The sequence below is a fragment of the Culex quinquefasciatus genome, chromosome 2 (genome assembly GCF_015732765.1).
Source record: "Culex quinquefasciatus strain JHB chromosome 2, VPISU_Cqui_1.0_pri_paternal, whole genome shotgun sequence".
Classification (NCBI taxonomy): Eukaryota; Metazoa; Arthropoda; class Insecta; order Diptera; family Culicidae; genus Culex; species Culex quinquefasciatus.
Window position 1 is genome coordinate 28,112,920 of NC_051862.1, and position 17,986 is coordinate 28,130,905.

The 17,986-nt window shown below is 35.1% G+C and overlaps 1 protein-coding gene across 2 annotated transcripts; it reads left to right on the forward strand.

Moving 5' to 3' along the window:
• The first annotated feature begins 5,347 nt into the window (after positions 1-5,347).
• On the forward strand, positions 5,348-17,897 carry LOC6052260 (zinc finger protein 267). Of its 2 annotated transcripts, none has more exons than XM_038254865.1 (3): positions 5,348-5,603; positions 5,662-6,743; positions 17,500-17,897. In XM_038254865.1, exons 1-3 carry the CDS (start codon positions 5,430-5,432, stop codon positions 17,759-17,761), a joined length of 1,518 nt encoding a protein of 505 aa, XP_038110793.1. In that variant the 5' UTR covers positions 5,348-5,429; the 3' UTR covers positions 17,762-17,897. The 2 variants fall into 2 exon arrangements, with proteins under 2 accessions (XP_038110793.1, XP_038110792.1); XM_038254864.1 differs by lacking the exon at positions 17,500-17,897 and adding an exon at positions 10,973-11,354.
• Positions 17,898-17,986: the final 89 nt, after the last annotated feature.

The window sequence follows — 17,986 nt, forward strand, 5'->3', positions numbered from 1 at the left end:
TTTTTCTAGATTACATTCACAGAACAGCACAAAACAGAGCATAGGCTCAACAACTCACAGGACTTGCAGATTGTTACTGATTTCTGAGCCCGGAAACTTAACCAATCGGGACGATTTTTCTTTCCGGTGATTTGGTAGGATGTATAGATGATCCTAAAACTTTGACGAATTCAATTTGATCAAATCTGCAATTTTTGCAATAAAAAACATCGATTCATTTTTATTGCAGCGCTTTCCTCCACTGAATTTTCAGAGATTGTTTTACACGCTTAAAAAAAGTTGGAATTCTGATCAAATTGAGTTCTGTAGAGTTCTAGGATCATCAACTCATTCAAAAAAATATCGTCTGAATTGGCTAGCGAGCTGAAGTTACCGTTCAATCTTTTTTGGGGGGTTGGGAGTTGGAATGTTAATGAATTTCACTCAAATCATCAGGCAGAATTTTAAATATGGGGAGAAAAAAAATATGTTTTTTTAAATAAACGAAGAGAAGAGTTCAATGATTTTGAAAATCAAAATAAAAAAAAAAACAATAAATTAAAAATGTCAATAATCTAATAATTTTAAAAATCGAATAATTCAAAATTTAAAAAAAAAACAAATTTAATAGTTTAAGGTGAAGACTTCTATCATTGCTATGATATTTCGTTAAACGGTAAAAATTTTGCTTCGTTTATAATATTTTCACAAAATTCCTTTACAAGTTGTTTAGAATAGTACCCTGCATGTGTTGATACTTTTTGGTAACGATTTTCCTCTTCCCTGTATTGCAAATTGCAGCTATTTTTAGACAATCGTGCAAGTTGTGCAAAGCTCTTCAGAAATGTGAACACCTCAAACTACAGCAGAAAAAACTGTCTACTCTAAGACACACACCCACGCACACACCCGAAAGCTTTGCTTCACATCGATGATAGCTTTTATCCTGAACACTCACCACTGTTTGCAAGCGGGGTGGAGAGGGGGTGTGCATACTGATGTGTACATATTTGAGGTGTGAATATTTTCTGGCTGTGCGTCGAATTAGGTTAAAAATTAGCCATAATGTTTTGAAAATCATCATCAATCAATGATTGATATAAATTTTGAAACGTATTTGATAAAGATCAAAAATTCCTACAGTGGCTTCAGGAAGGCATCAACCTGCACATGGTGCTGAAATTCGTAAAATCTGGACCAACATTTGAAAGGGGCGATACGACATTGCTCTTACGGCCTAAATGGGATGAAATTGAAAAAAAAATAAAATGAAAAAAAGTGATCAGAAATGTTTTTCAATCATGTTTTTTTACCATTGTACATAAAAATTTACATAGGGCTTTTAGGACCCAATTAAATATAAAAAAAAAAATCTTGAAACTTTGATAATTTAATTCAGACATTCATCAGCACAACACTCGTATGGCTTCAGAAATAAGAGCAGCATCGTTTCTTTTAACAAGCACACAAAATTCATTATTTTATAAAGGTATAAAACTATACAATACATTGCCTAGAGACTTTAAAAATGAAAAGAACTTTGCGGTGTTCAAAAGGAAGACATTAGGTTTTGTAAAAGTAAATGTTGGTATATGATTTGAGTACTAGTTAAGTGTAGATTAAGTGACTTTTTTTAATGTATTAATTGTGTGAATATCTTTGTATGATGATAAAATTAGCAAAAAAATAAATAAATAAAATAAGGTTGATGGACGCGCATGGGCTTAAAAAATAAATAATAACAGCAACATAACAATGAAAACAAGAAGTGAATTAACTTAACAAAATATCTAACAAGATAAATCAGACACTCTGCTATTCCCATGGGCGGGGGTAAGTGGAGGGCCATCATCATCAAATATTAAATATACACTTTTAGTGAAGTTTTCGGTTGTACATTTTTGCTCGGGGGACCCCTTAGATCCCATTTCCTGGTGATAATTTTATCATATTCGTGTTCCTGAGACAATTTCACTATAGAAACATGCATAAAAATGTTTATTTTGATTCATTTTAACCCTCTAAAAAAATGGACCATGAGGTTAATTTTTCAATATTGATTAAAAAATCCATTTTAAACTCTTTGTGATCGTGAAAAGGGTCATTGTACTCAGAAAAATGAGCATTATCGCTGTAAACAATAATATCAGCAATCTTAGCTTCATTTTAGGACCCAATTTTCTCATTTTCAGAATTTCAGAAATAAAATTGAAAAATGTTGAAATTCATGATTTTTTAATTGGCTTAAAGTAAATTAATAAAAAGTTTACATCCCCCCTTCAGAAAAATCTTAGCATGAAGTGCAAGATCTCAGCAATCTTAGTTCACTGGATTTTTAATGGCGTTACGTTTTTCAATGACAGTTTTCCTTGTCAGAAATTCAAAACATTACTCAATTTGTTGGAATTTCATCATTTTCAAAACGTTTTCGAACTGTAATCTGTTTCTTTTCCAATAAATATCGAATAAGATATTTCGAGACCAAATTGTAGAAGGATGTGTTTCCGAGCCGCTTCAGGCAGGGCATGTAATGTTCTCAACGTCTTTTTAAATCAAAAAAACTACAACAAAATGTAATGCAGATAGGAAATTCGGATCATACAGTTTTGAATGTCACCAGCTGGAGTTGGAGTTGGCTTACTTTTAATGACCAGAATTGTTGATTAAACCAGAGCCGGTGTCGGAATCGGAGATGTGTCGTGATGTGGGATTTTACCCAAGGTACTTCAGAACACTACCTTGCAAACTGAGTTTTCCCGAAGCCCCCCGGTGACGGGAGTTTGCTCTCACGGTTCTTTAGAACATTACCTTGCAATCCGGATTTTCTTCCACTGCGAAAGTAGATATTTTTTTAAACATTCCGACACATTTCCGACAAAGTGGCTGTTCGATAGCTAGGCCATATCAAGACTGAGATAAAGGCTCAAAGATCTTCGAGGGTTGGGGATAGGAGCCAACAACCATTCAGGGACTGATCTGATCAATTACACCCAAAATTCCGAGTCGAGAGAATCGTTCCCTCAAAAATTATTGAGAGCTCAGCGCCAAAATCGAGAGAATAATGCTACCAACTTACACCACCATAACAAATGAGTTCATTCGTTAATTGAAACAATAAATCTCCAACAAGCGTCATCTGACCACTCCTTGTTCACCAAGCTGTGGTGGCCGAGGCAGTTAAGTCATTGAGTTATTATGTCAAAGGTTTCTGGTTCGATTCCCGTTGTCAACACTTTTGGTTGTTTGTTTTGACGGATAAACTTTTTTTGCAAATGAACCTCGATAGAATAATTCTCTCGCCAATCTCGAGCTGTGTTCTCTGTGTCCGGAATGGTGCCACTATTCTCTCGACTCGAGGCCATTATTCTCTCGGACAAGCGCTGCCCAGTTTTGGGTGTAGTCTCAACAGGATCAGACTAACGGATTGACTAACGGTCAAGATGGCCACGGGGCGACATATTTTAATTCGTTTAGTGTGACTTATATCGTTTAGACTATAGTCTAAGTGCGGTAAAGTTGTTATCACTTCTCTCTGTTGTTTGTAACCGTTGGTCACAGTTCTTGAACGAACCTTCACTTTTCAATTTATTTCCGTACATACAACATCACACGACACAAGCAGTGAAGGGTTATCCGTACCACTGCAAACACGCAGATCCTGACAGCGCTAGGTCAGGACTGCACGAAAAGTGGGAGGAAAAGAAAATGGGGTTTTTTCCCTCCCAAAATGAAGAGGTAATGTTTACCTCCGACGCCGAGGACAAGAATCGGCCTCTTTTAATATCAGGAGTTCGTGCTGTGCAGTCGAGGTTCCGGAGTACCTGTCCCGTATTCCGGAACTCGGTGCCGTACGGTGGTCAATCTAGCCCTGTAAGTGCGGCGGTGCCGTTGGCTACATTTAAAACGTCAAGGACCAACCCGAATCTCTGGCGCAAGGCGCCATAATCGTCAACGAGATTTCCCCTCTCGGCGCGACCGGATTGGTGGAAGCCAGGTCCGCCGATTCCGACAACGAGGGAAGACGTCTGCCGCAGGAAGGATCGGCAACGCCCGCTCGACCTTCCCTCGCGGTTTCCAGCGCAGCAACAACAACAGCCGTCAACCGTTATTCTGCTGCAACAAAGACGACCCCCCCCCCCCCACGGGACTTCCGGCGGCACAGTCGAGGGCGCTCCTGTGACCGGCCAACGCAGAGGAGAACGCCGAAGGCGTTCAATCCCGGTGAGCTGCTGCTGGTAAAAACGGTACGTTTAGTCCCTAAAGTGCTCACCCCAAAAACACACACACACTTTACACGATACAGAAAAATACACGATTTAAAGTTGAAAAGTGTGGTTCTTGATTTTTATTTCCTTTCCGAGTCTCTCTTGAATCGCTTAGTAGTAATGCCGACCCTGAGATGATGAGTAGTCAGTAGCTCAGGTCTACGACTACCTTTTAATAAATGGTCTCTGCCCTGAAAAAATGGAATGAGTTAGCCCTCCTTGACAACTGATCAAGCCATTAGTTTCATGTTATCGTGTATTTGTGTTAAATTAAACAGCGAGTGTTTCGTTACCGGGACCAGGAAAGAAGAGGCCTGAAGGCCACTTATTTCAGCAGCACAGCATCACTGTTAACCGGCCTAAAACTCAGCACTACTCCTGGGCAAACAAACTCACCCTCCCCTCTCCATTCTCATGGCGTGTTGCATGTGGACCTCCAAGCTATCGTAGAAGAGGTCCCAGGTCCGGAATCCGACAGTGGCACAAGTGACAAGGGAAAATTTACACGTCCCGCCGACAAATTCAACATGCGCAAAACAAAACAAATTTTGACAGGTGATTCTATATTTTTAATAACAGGCTACTAGATAGAATTCAAAAACTTTAGCTCAAAACCATAACGCCTGAAAAAAAACATAACGCCTGCTACCGTTACGAAAATCCAACAACAACAACCGTAACGCAGCCACAAAATTTGATGACTTTTGTTCGGACTGCGCGCTCTGGATTACTCTGTGGCCGCATGACAGCCGCAGAACAAATTTTTGGCTGTTGTCAAAGGTTGCCTTGAGTTTTTTGCTGACTTTTCGGAAAATATTCAAAACAAATCAGGTTGACAGCCAAATCAACGCTGAATTTCAGTTCAACCTGCTGATTTTTATACAGCGGTAGTTCGGCGGCTGTAACCTCCTGTCAGTCACAGCGAAGGAGTAAATTGGTTTTATCTCGCAATAAGCAATATTTTTTGGTAAATTTAATAAATATTTAAAGCTTAAAAAGTTTTCGCTACGTTTCCTTTTTGCCAACGCCACTGCCATTTCCAAGATAAACAACATTTGCGAACGTACTCCAACTTCTCCATTTTTCCAAACGTGCAACTGTCAAACGTGTGTTGTTTATTTATCTGTTTGTGTCGTTCCGTTCCACAGGCTTTTCGCGTCGCGTTATTTCGTCCTCGCGGGAACCATGTCCCTGGCGCTAATCCAGCAGCTTGCGTCCTCGGACGTGTGCTGCCGCTTCTGTTTGCAACACTCCTCGGACCAACCGCTGAGCGCCATTTACGAACCGGTTCCGTCCAAACCGAGCATCATCACGATTAATACTACGATCCGGAATGTGCTGGCCCTGCTCGGCATTCAGGTGAGAAGTGGGATTTACCTTTATTAAGCTCGATTTGTAAAAGAAATTTATGTTTTAGATCTCGCAAAACGATCCGTATCCGAATTTGATCTGCAGCGCCTGCCGGAACTTGCTGTTTTCGATCGAAAAGTTTAAAGAAACCGCCCGGGAATCGGTGCTGGCACTTGACAAGGCACGATTGCTGCGGGAGTTTCCCACGGTTAAGTTTGACGAGGTGACGCAAGCGTCACCGCAGGAAGCTTCGGAAGAATTCCAGGTGGGGGAAATTGTCGTTGAAGTTGAGGAATGTCCGGAAAAAGTGGAAGAAGTTCAGGAACCAGAGGTATTTCACGAGGAAGATTCGTTTTATTTAGAGGAAACGGAACCAACGCTGAAAGAGGAAGTTGATGAAGCTGCTGCCAGTGAATATGCAGAAACGGAATGGATCACCTACGACGAAGAACCGGAAGAGGGGGGTTGCACGGTTGAGCAGCTTGAGGAACCAAATGATGAAGACGACACGGAGACAATTTACCTGGAAGAGGAGCTGGAACAGGAAAACGAACCAGAAGAAGAGCTCAATCCAAATCAACCCACCAAAAAGGGCAACATTTGTCCAATTTGCGGCAAAACTTCAACCGCCATGGTCGTCCACATGCGAATTCACACCAACACCCGGCCCTTCACCTGTGACCAATGCCCCAAGGCTTACTTCACCCGGAACAAGCTCAAAGTCCACGTGGAATCGGTCCACTTCGGGGCACGGCCACACGCCTGCGAAATCTGTCTCAAATCCTTTGCCCTCCGAAAGACACTGAACGCGCACATGCAATCCCACCTGACGGAAGCGGACATGGAATTTGGCTGCGATGGCTGTCCGAAAAAGTTCGCCTTCCGGTGGGCGCTCGAGAAGCATCGGCGAGCGGTGCACACCGGTGAGCGGCCGTTCGTTTGTACGTTGGACGGCTGCGGCAAGAGTTTTGCGTCCTCGTCGAATCTGCGCCAGCACCAGAAAACAAACGCCCACTGGAGTGCGGACCAACCGCGGCGCGATGTTTGCGGCGATTGTGGCGTGGAGTTCAAGACCAAGTACGCACTGAGGGCGCACCGGAAGGTGGCGCATCCGGCGGCGAAGGTGAAGGTGGTGGAGAGGGCGGAATAGTAAGTAGAGAATTAATTGTTGTTTCATGAGATTTGTTAGGAAATAGAAAATATTCAAAACTTTTTCAAATTTCATTGAAAAATGTGTGATAGTGTTTGTTTGCCGATGACGTTCCCCTTTGCATTGTTCTTTTTTTTTTCTCTCAGTTTGAAAAGAAATTATGAAAAAAAAATACATTTGGAATATTTTAACTTTATTCTATGCAAGTCCACATCTCAGCTCAGATGAAAATTTTGACAAAATTAAGGTAATTGTGTGTATAACAAAATTTAAAATGTTGTGAAATTTGTGTTGTCTTGTGAAAATTTTAACAATTATTGAAAAAAAAACTTTAATGTATCTATGCAAAACTTTGCTTCGTTTAAAAAAAAAAAAACATTTTGTGAAATACCTACAACTTTCTTTAGTAAGAAAGGCAAAAAAAATATGCCAAAAACTTAGAGATGTGAAAATCATAAAAAAAAACTTGCGTTGTTTAGTACCCATATTGCAACATAATAAATTTCTAGAGTTTTTTTTCGAAAAGGTCCTATAAACTATTGTGTTTTATATGGTTATAGGACCTATTAAAAAAATGTCTAGATTTGTAGTATTGCATATTGCAAAACATAAAAAATAGTACTTAAAAACGTACGTACGTACGTTTTTTCGTCTTTAATATGTTTATACGGCCTATTAAAAAAAACTGTTAATATTGTTTGATACCCATATTGCAAATTCTGAAAATTTAGTGTTTTGTAAAAAAATATATGTTTCACGTCGAAATTCCAAACTTTTAAAAACCAATAAAATGTTGGCAAACTACGATATTTTGTGACAAATTGAATATTTAAAACCGAAAACTCTAAAGCAGTGAAAATCCACACCAAATTTTCACGTTTTTCGACAATCGAAAATTAAGAAAAAAAAAATTTCATAAGAAAAAACTCGAAATTACAGAAAGTTTCTTTTCTAGATAAAATACTAAAATTTTCAAAAATACCGTTAAAAATCTTAATTTTATGAAATTTGCAGCTTGAGTATCAAACGACACGAAATTGTAAACAAATTCTCATTAGGGTTGTAAAAATATCAAACTTAGAGACTTAAAGTCTCATGTCCAAATTCTCATCTGCCAATTTTCACTGCCTTTCTTCCCGTCGCGAGATTTTCAGCAAAAAGAAATTATGAAATAAGGAAATTAATGTATTAGAAAACAGGGAATTAGGAAATTTGGAAATTATGATAATAGCATTATCATAATTAGTAAAATAAAGAAAATAAGAAAATTATGAAATTATGAAACAAGGAAATTAGAAAGGGTTTGTTCAAATATTACGTCCAGAGATTTTAGGGATTTCAGACCCCCCCCCTCCCCCCTGTCACGCACTTTTTCTATACCTTTAACATGGGCTGTCACAAACCTCAGACCCCCTCCCTATTCATGGACGTAATTTTGAACGAACCCAAAATTAATATGTAAGGAAATTAGAATGCTAGGAAGTTAGGAAATTAGGAAATAAGGAAGTTAAGAAATTATGAAGTTAGGAAATTAGGAAATAAGGAAGTTAAGAAATTATGAAGTTAGGAAATTAGGAAATAAGGAAATAAAGAAATTTTTAAAATTATGAAACTAGGAAATTAGGAAGTAAAGAAATCGGGAAATTAGGATATCAGGAAACCAGGAAATTAAATTCTTAAATTATTAAATTCTGAAATTCTGAAATTCTGAAATTTTTCAATTCTTAAATTCTTAAATTCTTGAATTCTTAAATTCTTAAATTCTTAAATTTTTAAATTCTTAAATTCTTAAATTCTTAAATTCTTAAATTCTTAAATTCTTCAATTCTTAAATTCTTAAATTCCTAAATTCTTAAATTCTTAAATTCTTAAATTCTTAAATTCTTAAATTCTTAAATTCTTAAATTCTTAAATTCTTAAATTCTTAAATTCTTAAATTCTTAAATTCTTAAATTCTTAAATTCTTAAATTCTTAAATTCTTAAATTCTTAAATTCTTAAATTCTTAAATTCTTAAATTCTTAAATTCTTAAATTCTTAAATTCTTAAATTCTTAAATTCTTAAATTCTTAAATACTTAAATTCTTAAATTCTAAAATTCTTAAACTCTTAAATTCTTGAATTCTTAAATTCTTAAATTCTTAAATTCTTAAATTCTTAAATTCTTAAATTTTTAAATTCTTAAATTCTTAAATTCTTAAATTTTAAAATTTTTAAATTCTTAAATTTTTAAATTTTTTAAATTTCTTAATTCTTATTTTTTTTAATTTCTTTATTCTTAAATTTTCATTCTTGATTTTTTAATTTTGGAAGAAATAGAGTGTTTGATTTTTTATAATTTCGAGGTTTTCGTAAATTTGTATTTACGAATTTCTATATTTCCGATTTTTAAAACTTTTGGAATTTCGACTTGTACATTCGTTTCGAATTTTAACATTTTTGATCTATTGAATTTAAAAAACGTTAAAAATTAAAATTATTATTCAATTCTGCATATTTTTAATTTTCCTAATTTCTGATTTTTGCTGAAATTTTCTTTATCATTTAAAAAAAAATTTATTTGAAATTTCTGGAATGTTTGTTTTTTCATATTTTTGAATTTGTTGTTTGGTTCGATTTCAAAATTTCAGATTATTATTGTATTTTCAGAAAAAAACATAGATATTTGTATGATTATTGTCAAGTTTAATTTCACTCTGATTTACTTCATTTTGGTCCCGCGAGTGTGGGTAAATAGGACTTAAATTCAGAGGTAGCTGGTTGGTACTAGCAATAAATTGTTGGTGACTCGATGGCCGACATCTATAAAGACAACTTCTTTTTTACTCCATTTCGACCAAAAAACTAAATCTCTCCTTATAGTTTCAATATTCTGCTTTTTGAGATTCGGCGGGAATTTTAAATATTATTATATCCAATTCAAAATTATTAAAACGTTTGTAATTATCAGTCGCATTCAAAAAGAAAAATTACAATTCATTGATTTTTTCATCAAAACATAGTACAAACAAGCACCGCGCGAAGAAACGTCAAACGCAATCTTTCCGTTTCTGTTACTTTTCAGCTGCGTACCGCTTAAGAAAAATCTTTTCGTGACCCTTTCCTTGACCGTTTCTTGGGCGTTATTTTGTATGGAGTTTTGCGTTCCTTCCCATCTGCGTATCAGCCTTTAACGGGGAACGTAGTGCGTGGTCGGTTTCCAATCCCCCACTCGCGTTCTTTCACTGCGGTTTTTGGAGAAAACAAAAGAATCTTCGGCGAGTGTTCGTGAACGAAGAAAAGAGAAGAGGTGATAGAAAGAGAATGTTTTTTTTTTTTGTTTTTGGTGGCAATCACGAGTTAAAAGAAGAGTTCACAGCAATAGTGACGATCGTTATGTTTCTGACATTTTGATGCGAGAATCATCAAATGATAGTTTTTTCTCTCACTCATTCACAACGCTGGTGAGTATCAAACGACACGATATTTTGAACATGTTTCCACTGAATAACACTTTTAAATGTAGACGAATAAATTTTTGATTTTTTTAAGATACTCAAAATTTGGGTATCAAACCAAACACAATTTTGATTAGATTAGAAAACCTTGCAAAAAACTATATTTTGTAAAAAAAAAATACTGTCCGGGCTCGATTATCCGAAAGCCTTGTAAAGATTTCAACTTCGAATAATCATTTCATGAAAAAAAAAGTGTTGGCATATTTTTGATTGTCGAGCTTTAGCATGATCCCCAAACTACTCTAAAGTGATTATTTTCTTTAATTTTTTTTTTGGTCCTAAAATTTACCAAAAACAACCTTTTTAAAAAATGCTCTTGAAAAAGGTGGAAAACCTCTTATTTTTTTACTGCTCCTAAACAAATAAAAAGATGAAAAATTTCTTTTTGATTTTTGTGTTTTAATCATGAAGATGGAATAAAAATCATATAAATTACCAACTTAATTAACCTTTTTCCTAAAATCTTCTCCTTAATATCGGCAACTTTGTTGAAGACGCCAAATCAATTAAAATTTATCTTAAGATTTTTGATATTTTACACCACTCTTGCATAACCCACTGTGCGAACAACATTTTACGATCATACACAGAAGGTATTGTTTCGATTCGCTACAAGTTAAACTGATTTCGATTGAATGATTTAATTTTAAATTTTGATCTAATATAAAAACAATAATTTACCATTTTTCCCTGAATTTTGTGTTGTTATCCCTTTTCTTTGGTCCAAAACAGCCACGCCGCCGCTGTCAACCCGGTAGGCCGGCCACCGGGCTGCCCAGACGAGGCGATTTTCAACGCGCTGTTTCGTTCGCCGTGGGACTACGTCGCGTACTGCGACGGCTCCAACGATGCGGCCCAGGACAAAGCCTTTCTGCAACAGCTGGCGGCCAGCATCGGATTCACACGCCAACCAAAAGCCCTGGAAATGTTCCTGAAACGAAAGCACGCCGTCATCACCGAACGGCTGGGAATGGAGTTCTTGACACCGAAAGTTCGGTGCTCGCGAAAGGTTCACCACTTGCGCGAGAATGGGAGTTTCGGTGTTAATGGACCGAGCGGTAGCTTTAAACGTTGATTTTCGAATCCTGTGTTCTTTGATTTGAATAAAATGTTGTTGTTGTTGTTTTTTTTTTTCGATGCAGTCGAAAAGTTTGACATATGACAACGTTGAACAGAGTGTCGTCGCCTGGATCATTTTCGATTCACATTGCAAAGTTCTTCTGCGCCAATGGTCAAGACTCGGGAAAAAGCATCTGTTTCGCTTGTCAGAACTATAGATCCAGAATCGTTGAAACAACAAAAAAGGCTGCCGGACAGTGAGGTGTGGCATGAACCCTGCTTTCAGTAGACGCGGTGAACTCCATTATGTGTGCGATAAACCAAACCTGGATGCCGCTGGTTTTTTGCTATGGATCAGAGGACGAAGCGAATGTATTCTTTATCTGCTGCAATCGAATCTGTGCTGTAGAATAACGTGGTGATTATTGCATTTGATCGTAATATTTCGATCGTAATATTACGATCGTAATTTGTCGATGGTAAGTCGTAATTTTTCGATGGTAAGTTGTAATTTGTCGATAGTAGATTGAGATCATTCGATCGTAATTTCTCGATCAATTTACAATTTACAACTAACGATCGACAATTTACGACTAACGATCGAAAAAATCTCGATACGTGTTTTAAAAAATTCAAAAAGTTCAAAAAAATCAATAATTTCAAAATTTAAAAAATATGGGACCAGCCATAAACCACGTGGACACTTTTTGGGAATCTGTTTCCCCCCGTGGACAATTGTCCATACAAAAACTTTTTGTATGGATCGTGGACAATCGCCATAGCCCCCTCCCCTCTAAAGTGTCCACGTGGTTTATGGATAGTCCCTATCAAATATTTCAAAATTTAAAAAAATAATATTTTTTTTAGTTTTAAAAATTTATTTTTTTTATCAATTTCATAAATTTAATAAATTTTATAAATTTCATAAATTTCAAAAATTTCAAAAACTTCAAAAGTTCAAAAATTTCAAAATTTGAAAATTTCAAAAATTTGAAAAAATTTCAAAAACTTTAAAAATTTAAAAAATTTTAAAAATTTCAAAAATTTCAAAAAATTTAAAAATTTCAAAGAAATTTAAAAAATTCATAAAAATTTTATACATTTTAAAAATTTTAAAAATTTCAAAAATTTCAAAAATTTTAAAAATTTCAAAAATTATAAAAATTTCAAAAATTTTAAATATTTCAAAAATTTCAAAAATTTCAAAAATTTTAAAAATTTCAAAAATTTCAAAAATTTTAAGAATTTTAAAAATTTCAAAACCTTTAAAAATTTTAAAAAAATTAAAAATAACAAAAATTACAAAAATTTTAAAAAATTTAAAAATTACAAAAATGTTAAAAATTTCAGAAATTTTTAAAATTCAAAAATTTTTAAAATTGCAAAAATATGAAAAATTTCCATTTTTTAAAAAATTTCAAAAAGTTGTAAAAAATTTAAAAAATTTAAAAATTTCCAAAAAATTTAAAATTTTGAAATTTTTGAAAATTTGAAATTTCTTAGAAATTTCAAAATTTTTAAAAATTTGAGAAATTTCAGATATTTTATAAATTTGAAAAACTTCAAAAATTCCAAAAAACAGGGTTGTTACGGGAGAGTCGAAAAAAAATCCGCGACAAATCCGCGCCGACCTGAAATCCGAAACCGCGCAAAATCCAGGCCATATAAAAAAAATATCACGACCAACATTTAATTTTTTTTTATATTTTAATGAAGTAAAACTAATTCAGAAAGTATTTGATTAAAAAAAAACTCTTTTTAAGTTTAAAGGCTCCAAAAGAATGAAAGCAATAAATCCATTTAAAAAAATCCTCAAGAGACGGTCAAGGCAAGGGTCATGAAAAAGAAATCTTCAAAATAGAAAATAGGGGAAGGTGGGGCAAGACGACCATATGGGGCAAGAGGAACAATTGCTCGTACGGCAGTAATTTTTACAATTTTGATTATTTCCAGTATGAGGAATTGTTGCTAGCAATGCAATTAGCTGATTCTACTACCACATAACCGCCAAAACGACGTAAACGCCACGGGGCATGAGATTTAGTGAAGTTTTTCAAAACCTTTGTTTTCTTATAATATTTGGAAAGTGCAAAATAAGGCTTAGGATTCGTTTTAAAGCTCATTTTATCAAAATGCTATTTTTCCTAGATCAGTAGTGTCCCTACCAATGACATGCACCTATTACGAAGTATGATTTAACTTTTGGTTATTTTTGTTGAGAGCTTTTAAAAAATCTTGTTCAGGTGGGGCAAGTGTACCATATGGATTTTTAGTATGGAAAAAAATGCGAATTGCTGCAACAACATATTTTATTGGGAAATAAATACTTGATAGTACTTAAAAATTGATAAACAATTGTTAAAAAAAAATGTCCATACAAAATAAAGTGATATTATGAAAATTTACTATTTATCATCTAAGTAATATTTTTTTTCGTAAAAACGATAAAATTCTTAGTAAAATATTATTATTTTATCTAAAAATGGAAGAAACCTTTCAAATACATTCTAATCTGATGTATCTAAGTGATTACAGTTCAATTGTTAGCAAATTAACATGTTTTTTCATGCATTGTTCCTCTTGCCCCAACGGGTTGTTCGTCTTGCCCCACTAGCTGAGTAGAACGTACGGAAAATCAAAAATTTTAAAATCAATTTTTTACATTAAAAAACTGGATTTTTTAAAAACTGTTTCTTACAAATTCTTAGTCAAGACCTAGAAAAAGATGATTATAATAAAATCCGACAGATTTTTTAACTTTTTAATGGGTTATAACGAGCATTTCCTTAGCTTGTTACACTTGCCCCACTTTCCCCTACAATATATAAAAACCTAAAAATTTAACTTCAAAAATATAACCTCAACATTAAATCAAAATCTAAAATTATAATATGATAAGTCTAAATATTCAAAATCTAAGAATTTTTATACAGTTTTTTTAAAAATCCAAAATCCTGATCCAATTTTACTCCGAAAGAAATTTAATTTCCGATATTTGAAATAATAAAAGTAAATCTTTCCCTGTTCCTGAGGGGAACACCCTTGCAGAGTATCGGGGCCGGCATTTACAAAGCGGATTCAGTGGCAGTTTCATTCTCAACTTAATGTTAACATGTTAGGGTTAATGATAACATTCCATAGGTCGCCTCCCTAAGGTGTCATGATAAGGTCCAGTTTGTGACGATGCACTACCATCCCTTTACTAAGCAATCGATTCCAGAAGGGAAAAGATCACCAGTTGTGTTGGTCCGAGCCGGGATTTGAACCCCGATCTACCGCTTACGAGGCGGAAGCATTACCACTGGGCTACGTGGCTCGGTCTATTTGAAATAATGTCATCTCATAATTTCAAAATCCCTTACATAAAATAGGACTCCAAAAATTGTGGAATACATGAATGTAAGAATTAAGAATTTAAAAATAAAAACATTTAAGAATTTACGAATTTAAGAATTTTAGAATTTGAGAATTTTAAAATTTTAGAATTTTAGAATTTTAGAATTTTAGATTTTTAGAATGTTAGAATGTTAGAATTTTAGAATTTTAGAATTTTAGAATTTTAGAATTTTAGAATTTTAGAATTTTAGAATTTTAGAATTTTAGAATTTTAGAATTTTAGAATTTTAGAATTTTAGAATTTTAGAATTTTAGAATTTTAGAATTTTAGAATTTTAGAATTTTAGAATTTTAGAATTTTAGAATTTTAGAATTTTAGAATTTTAGAATTTTAGAATTTTAGAATTTTAGAATTTTAGAAGTTTGGAATTTAAGAATTCAAGAATTTAGGATTTTAGAATTTGAGAATTTTAGAATTTATAAGCTTAAGGATACTAAAATCATTTTAGATTTGAAATTTTTTTTCTATGTTATTTTGAATTTGATATTTTTAAGTTTTTAAATTTTGACTTTTTAATTTTGATTTTTTTTAAATCCTCAAATTTTCGATTACCCAAATTTTTGGTATTTTGAATTTCAGACTGCTTAAATTTTGAATTTCGAAATTTCAGATTTTTTAATTACTCAAAAGAAATAAAATATCCAGAGCCGGAGATGTAAAGAAATGACAAGAAACATATAAAAAATTATTTCTACATAATCTTTATCTTCATTTTTCGACGTTTCGTACTAAGAAAATTCAAACAAACATTTTCAAAATTGCCATCCGCGCAAAATCCGCGCCTGAGCAAAATTAGCCAGCAAATCCGCGCCAGATCCGCGCTATCCGCGCGAAACGCGCCATCCGCGCGATCCGCGCCGTCCGTAACAACCCTGAAAAAAATTAAAATTTTAAAAATTTAAAAATATTCAATATATCAAAAATTTCAAAAATATCAAAAATTTCAAAAAATAGAAAAATTCAAAAATAATTGAAAAAAATAAATATTTAAAAAATTGAACTTAGATTTTCTTTAAATATTTTGTTTAAATAAAAAAATATTCAAAAAAACGGTATTACAAATTCCGATCGTAATCCACGATCGAGATTTCTCAACTGTCAAATTACGATCGTAATTTGTCGATGGTAGATCGAGATTTGTCGATGGTAAGTCGTAATCTTACTATCGAGAAATCTCGAGCGTGAGTCGAGAAATTACGATCGAATGCAATAATCACCACGTTCTCAACAGTCAAATTACGATCCTAATTTGTCGATGGTAAGTCGTAATTTGTCGATGGTAGATCGAGATTTTTCGATGGTAAGTCGTAATCTTACCATCGAGAAATCTCGATCGTGAGTCGAAAAATTACGATCGTAATATTACGATCGAATGTAATAATCACCACGATAAGGAACATCGGCCAGCAGTAGAAGAAGAAGCTGCAATGTGCCTACTATTGATAAGAAATGCTCCTGTCATACGACCATACCAACCCAGGGGGGTGGTGTCAGAGTAAAGGGATACTCTACTCGCCCATCACCACAATCTTGCAATAGTATTAGTGAGTAGCCCCTGTCTGAAAACTAGCCCCCGCATTAGTGTTTGTGAGTAGCCCCTATCTGAAATCGCCTGCTGATGTATTGGTAGGTGAGGCCTACTGTTTACATCTAGCAACGTTAAAACGGTCAAATTATTTAAAATGGGAAATTCTTTGCAGCAGCGTGGCGTAAAAAAAGTGTTCTTGTGTTCATATTTGCGTAATCACTGAGTGACGGAAGTGTCGCAGCTACCACCAAATGTCCGTCGTGGTCCGGAAAATAACGGTGGTTCGTTCAAGAAGGGGCACCCTGAATGGTTTTTTGAAGCCGAAATATAAAACCTCAGCCTGCTCGACCTGCACCACTGGCTGGGCTGATGACGGTTGTTTTGATCTAGATTCGCTGACGGATTGGATTTGAGCGATTTGAGGGAATCCGTACTTGAAATTGTCCTCTTTTTGCCAAAATTCTTTCATTTGAACAAAAATCAGAGTGGATCGAAACACGCGGTTCGACGCGGTTGACAGATGTGTTTTTTTTGTTTTCTTCTTTATCTTCTCTTCGGCGTCAGAAGTTTTGGTTTCAATAAAATGGCCGTCATCACAGGGGCCTGTACCAACCAGAACAAACTATCAACTATAGCATCGGGTATTACAAAGGACGTTACAGAAACGTTGGATTGCGCTAAAGTATTCGAAATCCTAGCCTTGTAGATAATGGATGCTATAGGCAACAACAGCTAGAACGTGTTTTCCGAAACAAACCGGGTTGAGCTCTGGGAATTTTAGCTAAATAAAAAAATCGAAGTAATTATGTTGTAATATATTCGGAAAGGCATTGAATAACTTAGTTACAGTTATTTTTTCATCGAAAGGTACTATAGATTCAACGATTGGTGTGTATGCATTCGATGGATGAACGTCCGAACTGTCAAAATCACGCAGTAGCACCAACATTAGAAAAGAAATGTGACGGTCATGCCATGGCACACTTTTTTCGCAATGTTGGTACCACTGCGTGACATTTCGGGCGTTCACCATTCGAACGTCATTTTCGCTTAAAAATCTGGATAGGTACTTGAAGTACAAATCCGTGTTAGGGAAACTCTTTGTCAGTGGCCAATATATTGTTTTCTAGGTGCTAGACCTTCCCATCGGTGTTAAGGAAGCACTAATTTGTTTGCATTTTGAAAACCTTTAAAAAAATCGATAGTGAAGCTATGTTATGGTTTGATTACTAGTCATGTCTGTAACATTACATCCTTTTCTCTACACCCAAACAGCAATCCGGCTTCTCGCAAGCGTGGCCGCCGAGCCGGCTGCCCGGACGAGGCCATTTTCAGCGCTCTGAGTCATTCTCCGAGGGAGTACTTCGAGTACCGCGGCCTCTACGATACGGCCCAAAAGCGCGCCTTTCTGCAACAACTGTCGGCCCGAATCGGATTCAAACGCCGACCAAAGGCCCTGTCGTTGTTCCTGAAACGCAAGCAAGCCCTCATCGATGAAAAGTTGAAACTTGAGTTCGTTACGAAGCAGGAGCTTTAAAATGTTTGAAGAAGTGCAAGAACCACGCTGAAAAAAATCTACTAAAGTCAAAATTCTTAAAAAACCAAAACGTCCATCTTCTAATCCAACTGCAGTTCATCGAAACCAATCGCATTCCAATCTACAGCTCAAACTTTGCATCGCACGGCGGCGTCTCGCAAAAAGTTCTAAAAATATCATTTCTGTTTACAAACACCCATTCTACCTGGTCGCGGCGTCGGCGTC